The sequence below is a fragment of the Enoplosus armatus genome, chromosome 23, assembly GCF_043641665.1.
Source record: "Enoplosus armatus isolate fEnoArm2 chromosome 23, fEnoArm2.hap1, whole genome shotgun sequence".
NCBI lineage: Eukaryota > Metazoa > Chordata > Actinopteri > Centrarchiformes > Enoplosidae > Enoplosus > Enoplosus armatus.
This window is the reverse complement of record NC_092202.1, coordinates 650,756-667,500: the sequence shown is the minus strand read 5'-3', so window position 1 is coordinate 667,500 and position 16,745 is coordinate 650,756. Positions and strand designations below refer to the sequence as shown.

The 16,745-nt window shown below is 47.3% G+C and overlaps 1 protein-coding gene across 1 annotated transcript in view; it reads left to right on the top strand.

Moving 5' to 3' along the window:
- kif1ca (kinesin family member 1C, a) overlaps positions 1–14,651 on the top strand; it is a 23,887-nt gene extending 9,236 nt beyond the window's left edge. The window contains exons 2-28 of the mRNA XM_070929427.1: positions 90–217; positions 664–740; positions 833–911; positions 1,056–1,156; positions 1,615–1,680; positions 1,764–1,942; positions 2,345–2,456; positions 2,590–2,667; positions 2,790–2,855; positions 2,975–3,053; positions 3,467–3,545; positions 3,646–3,794; positions 4,446–4,550; positions 4,712–4,839; positions 4,921–5,000; positions 7,474–7,549; positions 8,237–8,316; positions 8,430–8,524; positions 10,126–10,209; positions 10,474–10,654; positions 10,803–10,875; positions 10,984–11,082; positions 11,177–11,338; positions 12,142–12,444; positions 12,944–13,033; positions 13,122–13,344; positions 13,470–14,651. Of these exons, the coding sequence (XP_070785528.1) occupies positions 112–217; positions 664–740; positions 833–911; positions 1,056–1,156; positions 1,615–1,680; positions 1,764–1,942; positions 2,345–2,456; positions 2,590–2,667; positions 2,790–2,855; positions 2,975–3,053; positions 3,467–3,545; positions 3,646–3,794; positions 4,446–4,550; positions 4,712–4,839; positions 4,921–5,000; positions 7,474–7,549; positions 8,237–8,316; positions 8,430–8,524; positions 10,126–10,209; positions 10,474–10,654; positions 10,803–10,875; positions 10,984–11,082; positions 11,177–11,338; positions 12,142–12,444; positions 12,944–13,033; positions 13,122–13,344; positions 13,470–14,368 (3,849 nt within the window). The 5' untranslated portion in view covers positions 90–111 and the 3' untranslated portion in view covers positions 14,369–14,651. The remainder of the gene's footprint in view (positions 1–89; positions 218–663; positions 741–832; positions 912–1,055; positions 1,157–1,614; positions 1,681–1,763; positions 1,943–2,344; positions 2,457–2,589; positions 2,668–2,789; positions 2,856–2,974; positions 3,054–3,466; positions 3,546–3,645; positions 3,795–4,445; positions 4,551–4,711; positions 4,840–4,920; positions 5,001–7,473; positions 7,550–8,236; positions 8,317–8,429; positions 8,525–10,125; positions 10,210–10,473; positions 10,655–10,802; positions 10,876–10,983; positions 11,083–11,176; positions 11,339–12,141; positions 12,445–12,943; positions 13,034–13,121; positions 13,345–13,469) is intronic.
- Positions 14,652–16,745: the final 2,094 nt, after the last annotated feature.

The following is a 16,745-nucleotide window of genomic DNA, read 5'->3' as shown; positions in this document are numbered from 1 at the left end:
CTGTAACTCATCAGTGAGGTGCCCCTTTAATACTGAATGTATTTGTTTTTTTCTGTGTCTGACCGTCCTCTCTGATTGGCTGCCCTCAGGTGGGGTGGGCGGAGCTGAGTGATGGCGGGTGCATCAGTGAAGGTTGCGGTGAGAGTCCGCCCGTTCAACTCCCGAGAGACGGGACGCAACGCCAAGTGTGTGATCCAGATGCAGGGAAACACCACCTGTAAGACACACACACACACACACACACACACACACACACACACAGGCTTGTAACACAATGTAAACTGGTTTTAGAATGCATCGCTTCATGATTCCAGTTGTGCTTCCCTGCGTTGCTTTGAATGAAGAGTGCTAACAGGCTCAGTCTCATTGGTTCAGAGGTTTGCATGTGTTGAAACAGGCCTCAGCAATCCCAGAATGCCTCTGCCCGTCATGTGACCTCTGAACCTCTCAGTTTATTTATAGACTTTGTTGCAGCGCGGCTGTTTTTAGCAGCCGTGCGTCCGTCTGCTCAGATAGTAGTAGTTAACGCACCCTGAGATGCGGCTTTAACAGCCCCCACTCTTCTGGTTTCCACCACATCTGAAACTAACAGGCGTCTACAGACGTAGACCACGTCATGTATCATACAAACTACAAGGTGTTTGTTAATTCATTTCATTCCAGGTATCTCCAACCCCAAACAGCCCAAAGATGGAGCCAAGAACTTCACCTTCGACTACTCCTACTGGTCACACACAACGGTGATCACACACACACACACACACAGGAAAAACATTCATGTGGTAACCCAGGGACTGTAATAACCGAAGGGGTGTGTGTTGTGTTTCTGCAGGCCGATGACCCCAGCTTTGCGTGTCAGCGGCAGGTGTATAAGGACATCGGCGAGGAGATGCTGCTGCACGCCTTCGAAGGTAAAACAGTGTGAAGCCAGCTGCTCCTCGCAGCGGTGGTTGGTGGATTGTTAAGGATCAATTCGTTTCCATGTTTTCTCATTTTGAAAATGATTAAAAACAATAAATTACGTTATTATTATGATTATTATTGTTGTTTTCCAGGATACAATGTGTGTATTTTTGCATACGGACAGACGGGTGCAGGGAAGAGCTACACCATGATGGGCAAACAGGAGCCTGGACAGGAAGGGATCATACCACAGGTACACACTCTAACTAAAGTTGGACAGATTGATGTGGGAACTGGTTTTATAGTCCAGCGTAGCACTTAAAACCACTGTAACAACAATGGACATAAATAGATTCCTTTGACAGTAATAAAGGTAAATACAAGACAGCAATCAGCCAGTCCTGACTTACATAAACTGTCGAGGATCAAAACACGCTGAAGATAAACGCTTGTTTCATTGTGGAACTATCTCGTGTTGCATTATTATAACAACAATCTGAAACGGGTCCAGGACGAACGTTTAATGATGTGTCATCTGTAGAGGAGATCCCTGAGCCTTCATCTTGTAACCCTCACCGCAAGAATGTAGGAGGAAACCTCAAGCGGCCGATGCAGATTAGTCACAGATTCAGTCTCCGTCTCCACGTGGACCTGATGTGTAGTTGGAGCAGGACTGAATCTGAATGATGATCCTCTGTCTCTCTGTGTTAGCTGTGTGAGGACTTGTTTCAGAGAGCAGGAGAAAACACTGATCCTGACCTGACCTACTCTGTGGAGGTAAGCTCCCTCTGATCCGTTCATTCAAACCGAGTGTGATCAGAGAGTGTCGACCGGCTGAACGCTGTCTCCTCCGCCTCCAGGTGTCCTACATGGAGATCTACTGCGAGCGGGTTCGTGATCTGTTGAACCCAAAGTCCCAGGGGACTCTGCGGGTCCGGGAGCATCCCATCCTGGGTCCCTACGTGGAGGATCTGTCCAAACTGGCTGTGACCGGATTCACAGACATCCGGGACCTGATGGACGCCGGCAACAAAGCTCGGTCAGTCTTCTTCCTGAGGACAGATGTCATGACAGCATCGGGATGTTTCCACAGCTCGAACTTTAAACAAAGCTAGAAAAGGCGGGAAACTTCACACCACTTATTGTTGACTAGTTCAAATGTCTCAACATGCTTGATTCTTTGTGAGAAGTTGTAAAAGTTACAGTTGTGGAGTTGATGAAGATATAAGACGTCAGCTGAATGTTAATCACTGCATTGGGCTTCAGTTTCACTTGAGTCAGTATCGTGGAGTTACTAAAAGCAGATGAAGTGAACTTCTTTCAGGGAACTGAACTGTTCACCTTCACGTTGTCTAAATAACTGTGTCCACTGACGTGAACTAGAGACCCGTCTGTGTTGTCAGTCATTGATTATTTATGCCCTACTGGTTATTGATCACAGGACGGTTGCGGCCACAAACATGAATGAGACGTCGTCCAGGTCACATGCTGTCTTCACCATCGTCTTCACCCAAAAGAGACGAGACCAGATGACCAGCCTGGACACTGAGAAGGTGTGTGTGTGTGTGTGTTTTGTCCTTGTGAGGACCCAGTGTCCTCATATCGCAGTGCCACCACGCGCTTTTGTAATTGTCGTCTATAATCAGGATTTTGGTTCTGGACGTAAAGATGAAACTGTATGTTCAGGTCAGCAAGATCAGTCTGGTGGACCTGGCTGGAAGCGAGCGAGCGGACTCCTCGGGGGCAAAGGGCACTCGACTCAAGGTCAGAGGTCACAAGGGTCATGCAACTAAAATCTCATTAATGTTCATGTACTGTCACAAACAGATGGTGTACTGTACATGTACTTTATATTTACTGTATGTTAACTGTATGTTCGTGCTCAGGAAGGAGCGAACATCAACAAATCTCTGACCACGTTGGGAAAAGTGATATCAGCTTTGGCCGAAATGGTAGGTCAACACACACTTGATATTCAGGTAAAATGATGTGAGTAAACGTGACACTGAAAAGCAGATGATTCTCTTTCACATGTTCTAATGAAGAATGGCCCTTCTTCTCTCCTCTACAGCAGAGCAATAAGAAGAGGAAAAGTGATTTTATTCCCTACAGAGACTCTGTTCTCACCTGGCTACTGAAGGAAAACCTGGGTAAGTACAACAAGTATTATGTAGTATTACAGTAAGAGTACCAAAACATTGGTTGTGTTGAAAACAAAAGTACCAGGAGTAATATTAAAACTATTATCTTCACGACTAGCAGTACAAGTACTTAAATTACTGGCACCAGGTCTATTACTAAAGCCAGCTTTACAAAGAGTAGTAGCATCAAAGATTGTAGTACCAACAACAGCAGCACCAGGACTCAACCCAGTACAAGGGCTAGTGCCACTACTAGCACAAGTAGCAGTAAAGGCTACAAGTACCTGGGTTACTGTCAGGGCTAGTAGTAGCAGGGTTGGCAGCACAAGACTGTACTATAGTACTCATCTATAACCAAGGCTAATACGTTGAGGGCTGACAGTACGAGTTGGAAATAACATAAAAGTTTTAACGTGTTTCAGGAGGAAACTCCCGGACGGCCATGATTGCTGCTCTAAGTCCTGCTGACATCAACTATGAAGAAACACTGAGCACTCTGAGGTCAGACACCGCCGTCTGTCAGTCAGGCTTCTGTCTTTTCTTCATGTATAGATTAGTGAAGTCTGTTAATCGAAGCTAACTCAGTCTGCTGTGGTTCCAGGTATGCTGACCGTGCCAAGCAGATCCGCTGTAACGCTGTGATCAATGAAGACCCGAACGCCAAACTCATCAGAGAGCTGAAGGACGAAGTGGAGCGACTGAGAAACCTGCTGTTCTCTCAGGGCCTGCAGGAGCTGCTGGACAACGCTGGTAGATGCACGTTACAATACATTAGTTATACTGGTTGATACTTATGTATAGTGTTTATACACAAGGTAATATATATACATTGTACTGGTATACACACGTTCTCCTGTTTACACTATAATGGTGATAACTTCCACATTAAACTTGTACAATATATAGAGGTATAAACACATGATGAGGAATACATACTGTATACTCTGTTGTGGTATATACACATGATACAATACTGTGATATACACACATTATATATTGTACTCTGTGGTGGTGTACACATTATGAATAATACAATAAATATATTACACAACACAGTACTAGTGTTGTACTGGGATACAGAAGTACACGGTGGTAATGATGGTGTGTGTTTATTTAAACATGGCATGATGAGAGGACTGTGTGTGTGTGTGTGTGTGTGTGTGTGTGTGTGTGTGTGTGTGTGTGTGTGTGTGTGTGTGTGTGTGTGTGTGTGCAGATATTTACAAGCTGTTCTTTACACAATCAGGATAACAGAGACTCCAACTCTGTCTGTCTGTCTGTCTCTCTCTGTCTGTCTGTCTCTCTGTCTCTCTGTCTGTCTCTCTGTCTGTCTCTCTGTCTCTCTCTCTGTCTCTCTGTCTGTCTGTCTCTCTGTCTCTGTCTCTCTCTGTCTCTCTAAAGTCAACAACAATGGCCCCAGTGGTGTTGCAGGTGTGTCCCCCTCCCCGCTGCAGCTTGCACTCACAGCCAATGGGCTGGCACCTAAGAATGGCTCCGCCCCTCCAGGTGACTGTCTGTGTGTGTGTGTGTGTGTGTGTTATTTTACATAAACACATAACGTATGATACGTTTTCCTTGATATCTTTATTTTGAATGCAATACTTTTATTTTGTAGTCATTTCATTTGACACATCCTGCGTCTTCTGAATGTCTTTCCTCGTCTGCAGGTGCCGAGCCGGCGTCCGCAGGCGACGTACCTGCCGACCCCGACCGGCTGATGGAGGATGGAGAAGAAGGAGAGGAGGCGGACGCTGCGGAGCCCATCAGTAAAGAGGAAGCGGCTGAGAGGCTGATGGTAGGCTGGCGGTTTGATGCTGCTGATGGTGGACTCGTTGAACGGGCTGTTACACTGATGTGGTCTCTGTTTGTGTCGCAGGAGACGGAGAAGATCATCGCAGAGCTGAACGAGACGTGGGAAGAGAAACTGAGAAAGACAGAATCTATTCGTCTGGAGAGGTAACATCTAGTTAAGTCTAGTTTACTTTTAGTCTTAAGTGCCTTTACTGTGATTTTAGTTTGAGTTCTATTTTAGTGGATTGTTTCACGTCTACTTGCAGGTGTAACTGTGCTGAAGTTGTTGCTGTAGTCTTCTGTCTTTAAAGTCGAAGTGTTAGTGCCTCTGTTTTGTGTCTCTTGTTGCAGTTGTTGTATTTGTATTGCAGACCTGCACCAGCTGCAAGGCTGTCATGGTTATGCATATTCAAATAAAACAGGTTATCCCACTCGGCTGCAGACTGTCGGTGCGAGAAGCTTCAACCAAGCAGAGCGCAACGTCCAGTTTAATAATCAGCTTCACACAGATGGAGCAGGAACGTCTGCACACTGATTCATCTGCTCCTGATGTTTGAGTTTGACAGACTGCTAGCTAGAGTTAGCGAGACTTAGCGAGAGTTAGCAAGAGTTAGCGAGAGTTAGCGAGAGTCAGCGAGAGTCAGCGAGAGTCAGTGAGAGTTAGCGAGAGTTAGCGAGAGTCAGCGAGAGTCAGCGAGAGTTAGCGAGAGTCAGCGAGAGTCAGCGAGAGTTAGCGAGAGTCAGCGAGAGTTAGCGAGACTTAGCGAGAGTTAGTGAGAGTCAGCGAGAGTCAGCGAGAGTTAGCGAGAGTCAGCTAGACTTAGCGAGACTTAGCGAGAGTTAGTGAGAGTCAGCTAGAGTCAGCTAGAGTCAGCGAGAGTCAGCGAGAGTCAGCTAGAGTCAGCTAGAGTCGGCGAGACTTAGCGAGAGTCAGCTAGAGTCAGCTAGAGTCAGCGAGAGTCAGTGAGAGTCAGCTAGAGTCAGCTAGAGTTAGCGAGAGTCAGCTAGAGTCGGCGAGAGTCAGCTAGAGTCGGCGAGAGTTAGCGAGACTTAGCGAGAGTCAGCTAGAGTCAGCTAGAGTCAGCGAGAGTCAGTGAGAGTCAGCTAGAGTCAGCTAGAGTTAGCGAGAGTCAGCTAGAGTCGGCGAGAGTTAGCGAGACTTAGCGAGAGTTAGTGAGAGTCAGCTAGAGTTAGCGAGAGTTAGCGAGACTTAGCGAGAGTTAGCGAGAGTCAGCGAGAGTCAGCGAGAGTTAGCGAGAGTCAGCTAGACTTAGCGAGACTTAGCGAGAGTTAGTGAGAGTCAGCTAGAGTCAGCTAGAGTCAGCGAGAGTCAGCTAGAGTCAGCGAGAGTCAGCTAGAGTCGGCGAGAGTTAGCGAGACTTAGCGAGAGTCAGCTAGAGTCAGCTAGAGTCAGCGAGAGTCAGTGAGAGTCAGCTAGAGTCAGCTAGAGTTAGCGAGAGTCAGCTAGAGTCGGCGAGAGTCAGCTAGAGTCGGCGAGAGTTAGCGAGACTTAGCGAGAGTCAGCTAGAGTCAGCGAGAGTCAGCGAGAGTCAGCGAGAGTTAGCGAGAGTCAGCGAGAGTTAGCGAGAGTTAGCGAGAGTCAGCTAGAGTCAGCTAGAGTCAGCGAGAGTCAGCTAGAGTCGGCGAGAGTTAGCGAGACTTAGCGAGAGTCAGCTAGAGTCAGCTAGAGTTAGCGAGAGTCAGCGAGAGTCAGCGAGAGTTAGCGAGAGTCAGCGAGAGTTAGCGAGAGTTAGCGAGAGTCAGCTAGAGTCAGCTAGAGTCAGCGAGAGTCAGCTAGAGTCGGCGAGAGTTAGCGAGACTTAGCGAGAGTCAGCTAGAGTCAGCGAGAGTCAGCGAGAGTTAGCGAGAGTCAGCGAGAGTTAGCGAGAGTTAGCGAGAGTCAGCTAGAGTCAGCTAGAGTCAGCGAGAGTCAGCTAGAGTCGGCGAGAGTTAGCGAGAGTCAGCGAGAGTTAGCGAGAGTCAGCGAGAGTCAGCGAGAGTCAGCTAGAGTCAGCTAGAGTCAGCGAGAGTCGGCTAGAGTCGGCGAGAGTCAGCGAGACTTAGCGAGAGTCAGCTAGAGTCAGCTAGAGTTAGCGAGAGTCAGCGAGAGTCAGCGAGAGTCAGCTAGAGTCAGCGAGAGTCAGCGAGAGTCAGCGAGAGTTAGCGAGAGTTAGCGAGAGTTAGCGAGAGTCAGCTAGAGTCAGCTAGAGTCAGCTAGAGTCGGCGAGAGTTAGCGAGAGTCAGCTAGAGTCAGCTAGAGTTAGCGAGAGTTAGCTGCCCAGCAGCTAATGTAGCAGCTGTCGCCGACGTTAGTGGAGCTGTGAAGTGGGAGGAGGAGATATTTTAGGCGCCTCTGGTTCTGGCAGTAAAATAGATCATGTTAGCTGACTCACAGTTGGTGCACATCGGCATTTCCTCTGACAGCTTCTTCTCCATGGCAACGGCAGCCGAGGCTTATGGGTATAGTATTGAAACATTTAAATGGGAATACAGAACAGAGACAGGAGGACATGACTGACCAATCAGAACGTAGTATGTAAATGACATGCTTAACACTACAAACACAAAAAGACAACAAGAGCTGGTCACGATGAATGAAACGTCTCTCTCTCTGTTTGTGTCTGTGTCTCTCGCCCAGAGAGTCCCTGCTGGCAGAGATGGGCGTGTCCATTAAAGAAGATGGAGGAACGCTGGGCGTCTTCTCTCCTAAAGGAGTGAGTTTACATCTCAAACATCTTGTGTTGTCATTCACGCAGCTTTTCATTCTGTTCTTCGGACTCTCCTAAAGTTTGGCAGAGAAACGACTCGTTTCCTGAATCAGAAAAGTTAAATTTATTTGCGTCACAGAGGTTTTGGTCTGTCAGGTCTCAGTTTAAGCTCTGAGCTGTTCTGGTTCCTGTAGCTGGACTGTTACTGAGCTTCATCCTGTCTCTTCGGCCGGACCGCCTGGACAAATCTAAACCCAGAAACAGATGCATTTCTCACAGATCCTGGTCCCTGTGTGACTGTAGAAGCCACAGTCGGCCATCACGGAGAACAGCGTGTCTCAGTCCCTAACCAGACCACAGCTGCTGCAGCCCGGTGGAATCTGCTTCATGGTTCCCTGGAAACCACCGTGGTGTTCTGTGCTCTGACTCTGATGGTGGTGTCAGTAGCTGCAGCACATGACGTGTGGTTGACGTGATGCGGTCATGTACAGCCAGGACGCTTCAACGTCTCTGTGACGTCTCTCTCGACGCTCCTCGTGTTGTTTTGAAGTGTTAATCCCACCTGATCCAGAGTCAGCCCCTGGTGGCGGATCTCTGCTGTAACATGTGGCCTGACTGTATTTTCATCACCCATCGAGTGTCGAGGAACACGACAGAGTCCTGTAGACGCTGAGCTGTTGAAATGTCTTCCAGACGCCTCACCTGGTCAACCTGAACGAAGACCCTCTGATGTCAGAGTGCCTCCTGTACTACATCAAGGAGGGATTCACCAGGTCAGAACACCGAGCAGCCAACAGTTATTCGCACTATTGATTGGACGGATTCATCTTTGCAGCTGGAGTTTAATGCCAGCATGAGTCCCGACGCTCCTCTCTGTCTGTTTCAGGGTCGGACAGCAGGATGTGGACATCAAGCTGTCGGGTCACTTCATAAAGGAGATTCACTGTGTGTTTGTCAGTGAGACCAACGACCAGGGAGAAGGTGAGACACCTACCTGTCTGTCTCTTATTCTTTGATATGTCACAACAAAACAAAACTGGAAAGATTAACTTGGTACTAAATTAAACGTTCTGTCTCACGACCAACGAGATAACAAAGTGTTGCTGAGCTGACACCTGATTGGCTTATAAAGTCAGTGTCATGCTGAAAGTGATCCACTGGAGTTAGTGTGTCCTTTTCATTCCTTTGATTTAAATCAGGCAGACGGTCAGACGGCTGTAGTAGTCTCAGTCCTGCTGCTGTCAGATCGCCCTCCAGTGGTCAGACTGAACACGTCTGAGAGGCCTCGTGTCCCAAAAGCATCTTAAGACTAAGATGATCTTAAAGTCCATCTTATGAACCTTCTTAAGCTGAAGAAGAGTTTCACAAAAGTGAAAAATAACTGAAGACGCTCTTAGAAATGACGTTTTTGTTGTTTTTGGTCACGTCTGTACTTTATCCTGTTTTCAGCTGCTGTATCTTCCCTTTTCCTTTTACCTGTGGTGTGTTTGTTGTTTGCCACATGCTTACATACACAGCAGATGAGCTTTCAGAGGAACGTCCGCCTGCAGCAGCTCAATCAATCAAAGTTCACTTGTTTACGGAGGCGATGAATTGGGGGTTAAAATCGGGCCGAACGTGTACAGAGTCTGGCCGGCAGAGGACTGACCTTCAGCCAGTAATGATGATGAAATCTATAATTGTCGTCTGCTACAAATGAACAATGCTGTTGTTTGGAGACACTTTCTAATTTAAAGAGAAATTCCCTCATTGTGTGGTTGAGTGCTTGTTAATAAAGTTTGTCATTGGCTCCAAGAGATTATTTTATTATTATTTTATCATCTGTTAAAAGAATTTTAACATTTTTTCTTGAAATATTAAAAAGCACATTTTAGCCATTTTAGAGAGGTTTGGCTCACAAAAGGACGTCTTACTAAGTGCACCGTAAAACCTTAGTTCTGTTACATATCTACCTATAATTTTAATAATCAACACAAGTGTGGGAGCCAAGAACTGTAAAAAACAAAAAAAGGTTTTATAATTCATATTTTAGTCAAAGATTTCATTTTTTTGGCCTTCTTCAGCTGTGATTCTGTGATGTTCACATGAGGAGCATTCAACAGAGTAAAATCAGGGACGCTGCAGAAAGGGGGAGACCATGAACACACAGCAGCTGTGTTTGTGTGTACTTGTACTGCTATCTTTGTGAGAGCCAATTTGAGTTTTAAACCTTGGGGGTGAGGACATTTTGGCTGGTCCTCACTTCAGGACAGACCTTCAAAGGGCTGTTTGAGGGTTCGGGTAAGAGTTAGGTTTACGGTTAGGGAATGCATTATGTCAATGAAGGTCCTCACAAGTGTAGAAGTACAAGGTTGAGTGTGTGTGTGTTCACTGAATGACTCTCTTTCTTTTTCTCTCTCTGTAAAAGCTGCCAGGAAATCTGTCAGGTATCGTTTAACAGTCAGTGCTACTAGTTACCATGATGACGTCACCTTCATATTCACACCCATGTTTCCTGTGCCCCCCCCGGCCCCCCCGTAAATCCATCTGTAGTACTCCGTGAAGTGAACAGATGTCAAACAGCTGGCTTGTGTTTGTTGCAGTGGTCGTCACTCTGGAGCCGTTGGTCGGAGCAGAGACGTACGTGAACGGGAAGCAGATCACCGAAGCTGTCGTCCTCAAACAAGGTGCTGTTACCAGGAGACCTGCAGGTCTTTAAAGCTCCACCGTGTTCAGCCGCTGCTCTCTAACGGCGTCTGTAGAGTTCAGAGGCTGAGAGCTGAGAGTCAACACACACATTGTTGTCCATAATGTCCACTGTATGTTTCTCTGTTCGTCACTACTCGGCCTGTTTGATATTTGGTGCGAAATGCTTTTATTATGAAGCGCTCTGAAGCAAAAGTGAATTATAGATAAATCTTAACTTACTTTCGGCCTGTCTCCGTTGCTAGGTAACCGCATCGTGATGGGGAAGAACCACGTGTTTCGGTTTAACCACCCGGAGCAGGCGAGGCTGGAGAGAGAGCGCAGCGTCACGGCCGAACAGCAGGGGGAGCCGGAGGACTGGAACTACGCTCAGAGGGAGCTGCTGGAGAAACAAGGCATCGACATCAAACTGGAGATGGAGAAGAGGTAGACGGCATCATCTAACACTGAACTGAAATGAATCAAGACAGAAACTAACAAAGGAGAGAAGGAAACACTCCTGATAAAAGACACATGGACTGATCGGTGGATCGATGTGTAGGTTAATTGATCGATGGGTCGTTGTGTGTTACAGACTGCAGGACATGGAGATACAGTACCGTAAAGAGAAGGAGGAGGCTGACCTGCTGCTGGAGCAACACAGACTGGTGGGTTTCTATTCCTGTGATGTATGGCAGCTCATCTGGTAGCTAACGATTAATTAATAACCATTAGTGTGTGTGTGTGTGTGTGTGTGTGTGTGTGTGTGTGTTCAGTATGCAGACAGTGACAGTGGTGACGACTCAGACAAACGCTCCTGTGAGGAGAGCTGGAGGCTGATCTCCTCCCTGAGAGAGAAACTACCTGCCAACAAGGTACACACACCTGTCTGTCTGCCTGTCTCTCTGTCTGTGTGTCTGACAGTCTGTCTGTCTGCCTCACCTGTCTGTCTGCCTCAACTGTCTCCAGGTGCAGTCTATAGTGAAGCGCTGTGGTCTGCCCAGCAGTGGGAAGAGGAGGGAGCCTCTCAGAGTCTATCAGATCCCACAGAGGAGGAGGATCAGCAAAGACCCCAAACGGGTCACCATGGAAGACCTCCGCATGCAGGCCGTCAAAGAGATCTGCTACGAGGTCAACACACACAGACACACACACACACGCTCAGTAGTTTGACATGTTGGAGACCGAGAGCGAGGTGTTCAGATGGATCTCATGTCTCTGTGTTCACTACAGAGCTGTCAGGACGTGGTTAGCCTAGCTTAGCATAAAGACTGGAAACAAGGGGAAACAGCTAGCCTGGCTCTGTCCACAGCTCAAAACCACACCTACCAACCCCTCTGAAGCGCTCTGATTATCAAGATGTTTGTTTCTCTCTGCACAGAAACATTAAACGTTAAAATGACTGTGATTTTTTTTTAATTTCTCAGTAAACAAACAAGCAAATTAGTGTATTTTCCAAAATGTTGAACTAACTAATGTTTGAAACCCCTGAACAAGTGGAGGGGTGTTTTGCACTCAATCTTGACAAACTATACATCATTTAAAATATGTGCAAACTTAATAAACATGTACAAGATCATATGTTGCCAGGTTTGTGAATTTGGTTCAGTATCAGTTGGACAAATTCTGACTTCTTGATAGTAAACTCCAAAGAGTTCAAGATGAAGGCTGTCATCGTGTGCACAAAGGAGGGGATGTTGTTTCAGGTTAAAGACAGCAGTAACAACCAGTGAGGAAAGCAAAAGTTCCTTCAGTATAATCAGTTCGTTCTCAGGAGCATCTAGTGGTTAAAAGAGGAACTGATCTTTTGAACCTTTTCTTTCCTTTTTCCTTCAGATGTTAAAACACGTGACATGATTTCCCCAGTAAAACCAGCAGAATTTGTATTTTTACAGTTTTTAAATGTGTTCCTCTGTGTGTGGCGCCCCCCTCAGGTGGCTCTGGGAGACTTCCGTCACTCCCGCCAGGAGATCGAAGCGCTGTCCATCGTCAAGATGAAGGAACTCTGCCGCATGTACGCCAAGAAAGACCCCAATGAGAGGGAGAGCTGGAGGGCCGTGGCCCAGGACGTCTGCGACACCGTGGGCATCGGAGAGGAGAGGAGCCCCCCCACGGAGGAGGGAGGAGGGGGAGGAGGAGGAGGAGGAGGAGGAGGGGGAGAGACGGGGGAAGGCGGAGAAAAAAAAAACGTATATGACCTGAAGGCCCACATCGATAAACTGACTGATATTTTGGAGGTGAGTTCTCTGGTTGATGTTGTTCAAGAAACATCAGATCTGTGTGGAGCGATGAGGAGGCTGTGACCTTCATCACATGAACACATCAAACTATTTTTATCTGTTTACAGAAATAAGCGGACGACAGCGTGTAGTCATAGAAAAGGATGCGGTGATGCAGAGTCTGCAGCCATGCTAGCAGCTCTGTGAGGCCGTACTTAGACAGAATGCTTTGAGCTAAATGCTAACATCAGACGCTAACATGCTCAGAATGACAATGCTAACATGCTGTTTAGCAGGTATAATGTTTACCATGTTAGTTTAGCATGCTAACATTAACTAGTTAGCAGTAAACACAGAGTCCAGCTGAGGCTGATGAATGTCATCAGTTCTGCAGGTATTTGGTCATAAACCAAAGTGTTGAACACATGAACATGTTTACTACAGTTCATCCTGAGGGGACCATGAAGGTCTGAACCACAGAGACTTGGTGACTCTAGATAAAATAAATGTCTTCCAGGAGGTGAAGTTGCAGAACAACATGAAGGACGAGGAGATCAAAGCTCTGAGAGACAGAATGATCAAGATGGAGAGCATCATACCTGTTCAGGTACGTTCACATGTCCTGCTCCGTCAGCTGATCATCAGTCTCCCACTAACCGCTCTCTGCACCCTCTGTTTAATCCTCTTGTTTCCAGGACGATGATGTGAATGGCGATGAGGGCGAGTCACCTCAGAGAGACGGGGGCGAGGCCGGCGACACCCCCCACAAGCCGGAGGTCAGAGTTAAGCAGCTGATGGACGAGGACCCGGCGTTCAGGAGAGGACGCCTCCGCTGGCTGAAACAGGAACAGCAGCGAATCCTGAACCTGCAGCAGCAAAACATCACCAAGAAACTACGAGGACAAAACCAAAACCCAGGTCAGTGGGTCCAGATGTCAGAACACGGAACGTCCACAGATACAATGTTTTATCAGAAATAAGGGGCTTACGTCGACCTCACAGAGGACGCCTGACTGATGTCCTGTGTCTCCCCCCTCCTGCAGGTCAGAACTCCCCCATTGTCCCTGTTCATCTTCCTGGGACCGGCCGCTTCATCCCTCCCCAGGAGTGCAAGCTCAAGTTCCCCTTCAAGAGTAACCCCGCTCACCGGATGTCATGGGGACCAGCCAGCGCCGCCCTGCATGCTCTGGGTCTGGGGGAGGGAGGAGGAGATGAAGGAGAGCAGCAGGAGGAGGAGGGAGGAGGAGGAGGAGGAGGAGGAGTGGAGGGTAAAGGTTCTCCCTCACCTCCTCCTCCTCAGGGTCAGTCTGCTGCTCTCTTGCCCCTCCCCTTCCTGGCTCCGCCCCCACGCATGCGCACCCCCAGCCCTCATCGCGCCTGGCAACAGCGTAACCAAGGCAACCAGGGTAACCAGGGCGGCTTCTACTACCACCAGGGCAACAACCAAAACCACCAGCGCCGCTACCGCCGCAACTCTCTGGACAGCTCCACCCATGGCAACAGTAACTATGACAACAACCAGCATCATGGCGGCGATGGTCACCAGGGGCGACCAAGACAGAGGAGGGGGGTGTCACCCGGGCCAGGAGGGGAGAGAGGAGGGGAGAGAGGAGGGGAGAGAGGAGGGTGGAGAGGAGGAGGAGGAGGAGGAGGAGGAGGAGGAGGAGGAAGGGACAGAGATGGAGGCTTCCATTATAATCAACACCAGCACCATCAGTACCATCACCATCCCTACTACAACCCCCACAATGCACCATTCCAGCCAGGACCTCACCCCAACTACCACAGCCTGCCACGCCCCGGGCCCCCGCCCCCTCCTGCTGACATGCTGCTGGGGGCGGGGCCACCTCAGGGGGGGTGGGGCTTCACCACCCCGCCCCGGATGAGACGGCAGTTCAGTGCACCGGACCTCAAAAACAACAACAAGGAGACCCCCATCTGACCTCTGACACCAGGAAGGTCTCTGATTGGCTGCAGGACACAGGGCGGTCCTGATGCTGTAGAGAATAGGCTGTGTGTGTGTGTGTGTGTGTGTGTGTGTGTGTGTGTGTCAGTTTCAGCACCTTTACAATACTGAGTCAGCCCGTCACACACCAACTAACATCACACACATCCTGTATCTTCAATCCTGCTGTGTGTGTGAGTTTGTGTGTGTGTGTGTGTGTAGCTTGCTCCTAGCCTTTATGTTACCATGGGTTAGCTGTTGCCATGGCAACACTGTTTTAGGAAAAGTGGATTATTTTATTTAGTTTTTGTTTTTCTTGCCGTTCGTCAGGCTGTCAAACAGGATGGAAGTTTATTACATTATGATTTAGTTTTTATTGATTTTATTGATTGCTAATATTCTGGTCTTGATCAGTCGTTTATAACGAGGTGCCTTAAAGCTGAAGTGTTAGCTCCCGGGGCTAGCTGCTGTTAGCAGAAGTCTCCTGTTGAAGCTGTTTTTTACTTAAAGATGAAGTACGTTGGTTTGTTTTTCCTGGGCAGGATGGATGTTTGTATTTAAATGGTCTTGAGTTGTAGCTCCTCTCTTTTAGCCGCTGTTAGCCCAGGAGGCTAACTAGCCTGGTTCAGCCTGAGAGGTCTGTGTTAGCTTGGGCTAGTCGGATAGCCTGACCAGGGAGCAATGAGTGGTTATTTAGCTTTTCAGGCTAATACGTTATGTGGTGAAGTGCTATACAAGCCCGAGTTTAGCACACTTGAAAGTATTAGCTTAGCCTAGCCTAGCCTAACCAAGGCAGCATTCATGTTATATGGGAATTACAGTTTGTACGACTTAAGCAACAGCTTGGAAGTGTTTAATTAGATTATACTCATTACTTTAATTGGAAGCAGTTTATCTACTTGACAGACAAATATTTGGATGTTTCCATGTTACACCAGAGGGGGGAGCTAAAGTGTAAGTGATGATGATTCAACCCGTTTTAGCTTGACCACGCCCCTTTCACATATTCAGTGATTGGCTGCAGAAAGAGAGAGCTGTTGGGAACATTTTCCTCCAAGCTTGAAGCTCGTAGTTCCCGTCTCTCCCATGTGACTTGAATGCTGCATCACTGAGTGCTACAAACCAAAGAAAGCTGCTCTGTGGCGCCTCCTGCAGGAGAGCAGGGAGCTGACAGACACACTGCTGTACAGACAGACAGAGGGTGAAGATGTCAGTAGTGACGATCATTGAAAGCAGAAGAAACTCCTGTTTTAGAGGAAGGTGTGAGGGGAGGAAGAGGTGTTGTAGATGTTGAGACAGACTCGCATGTTGAATCTTTTTAAAGCGTTGTGTGTATATTTGAAGTGTATCCAGACTTATTTGTCTTGACGTTTTTATGAAGATGAATCTATTTTATGAAACGTGCTCACCGTCTCTGGCAATCGTGGGAAATGTAGTAAGTGATAGCAGACGTGATGCCTCATGGGAGATGTAGGAATATTGACGTATTTAACTGACATGGGAGATGTAGGAAACATGAAACATGATGGATGATGGTATATGTAGGGTAAGCAAGGAACTCTGGGAAATGTAGTATGAGACAGGTGGTTGATAAGAGAAGATGGACGAGTGAGAGAAATGTGAGATACAATAAGCTTTGTGTTTGAAGTAGTAACAGACACTACGACATTTTAAAGGATCTGACACTAATTAGTACTTTATGTTCACATCAGTTGTGACGAGGAATAAACTGCTGCCTTCCTGAGACGTCAGGAAGTTGGAAATTGTGGCTTTTTCCCCATTTGAGTCCTTTGATGTTGCATTTAATGTTACTTTAAAGGCTATTTTGTCAACATAATGACAGTTGGAGGTATTTATTCTCATTACACTCGTTGTGAGAAACATTTGCTCTGATGTTGCCAGCTTTGGGCTGTCGTATATCGGCATGCAAACACGCTGATGTTCCCACATTTTCCTCAGCCATATGTGTCCAACACAGCTTTAACATCACAGTTTAAGGCTGCAACTAATGATTATTTTCATTATTCATTAATTAATAAATTAATCATTTACTCTAGAAATATCAAAAAAACTGTTTCTCAGAGTCCAGGGTGTCAACAGATGGTCAAAAACCAAAAGATTTTCAGTTTAAAATGATATAAAACAGAAGAGCAGCAAATTCTGCTGGACCGATGATAATATATTCTGTCGTTTTCTGGAGGACTCACTGAGCAGAACATCAGAGCTGAAGTCTCGTGGGGAGTTTTTCGTTGCTGTTGTGTTCACTGCACCTCTGGAAGAACGGACATTGTAATAACAACCATCCTGTTACAAATTTCCAACGTCCCACGTCAAAGTGAACGCAGCATCAGAGTAGATTATCTGCCCTGAATGA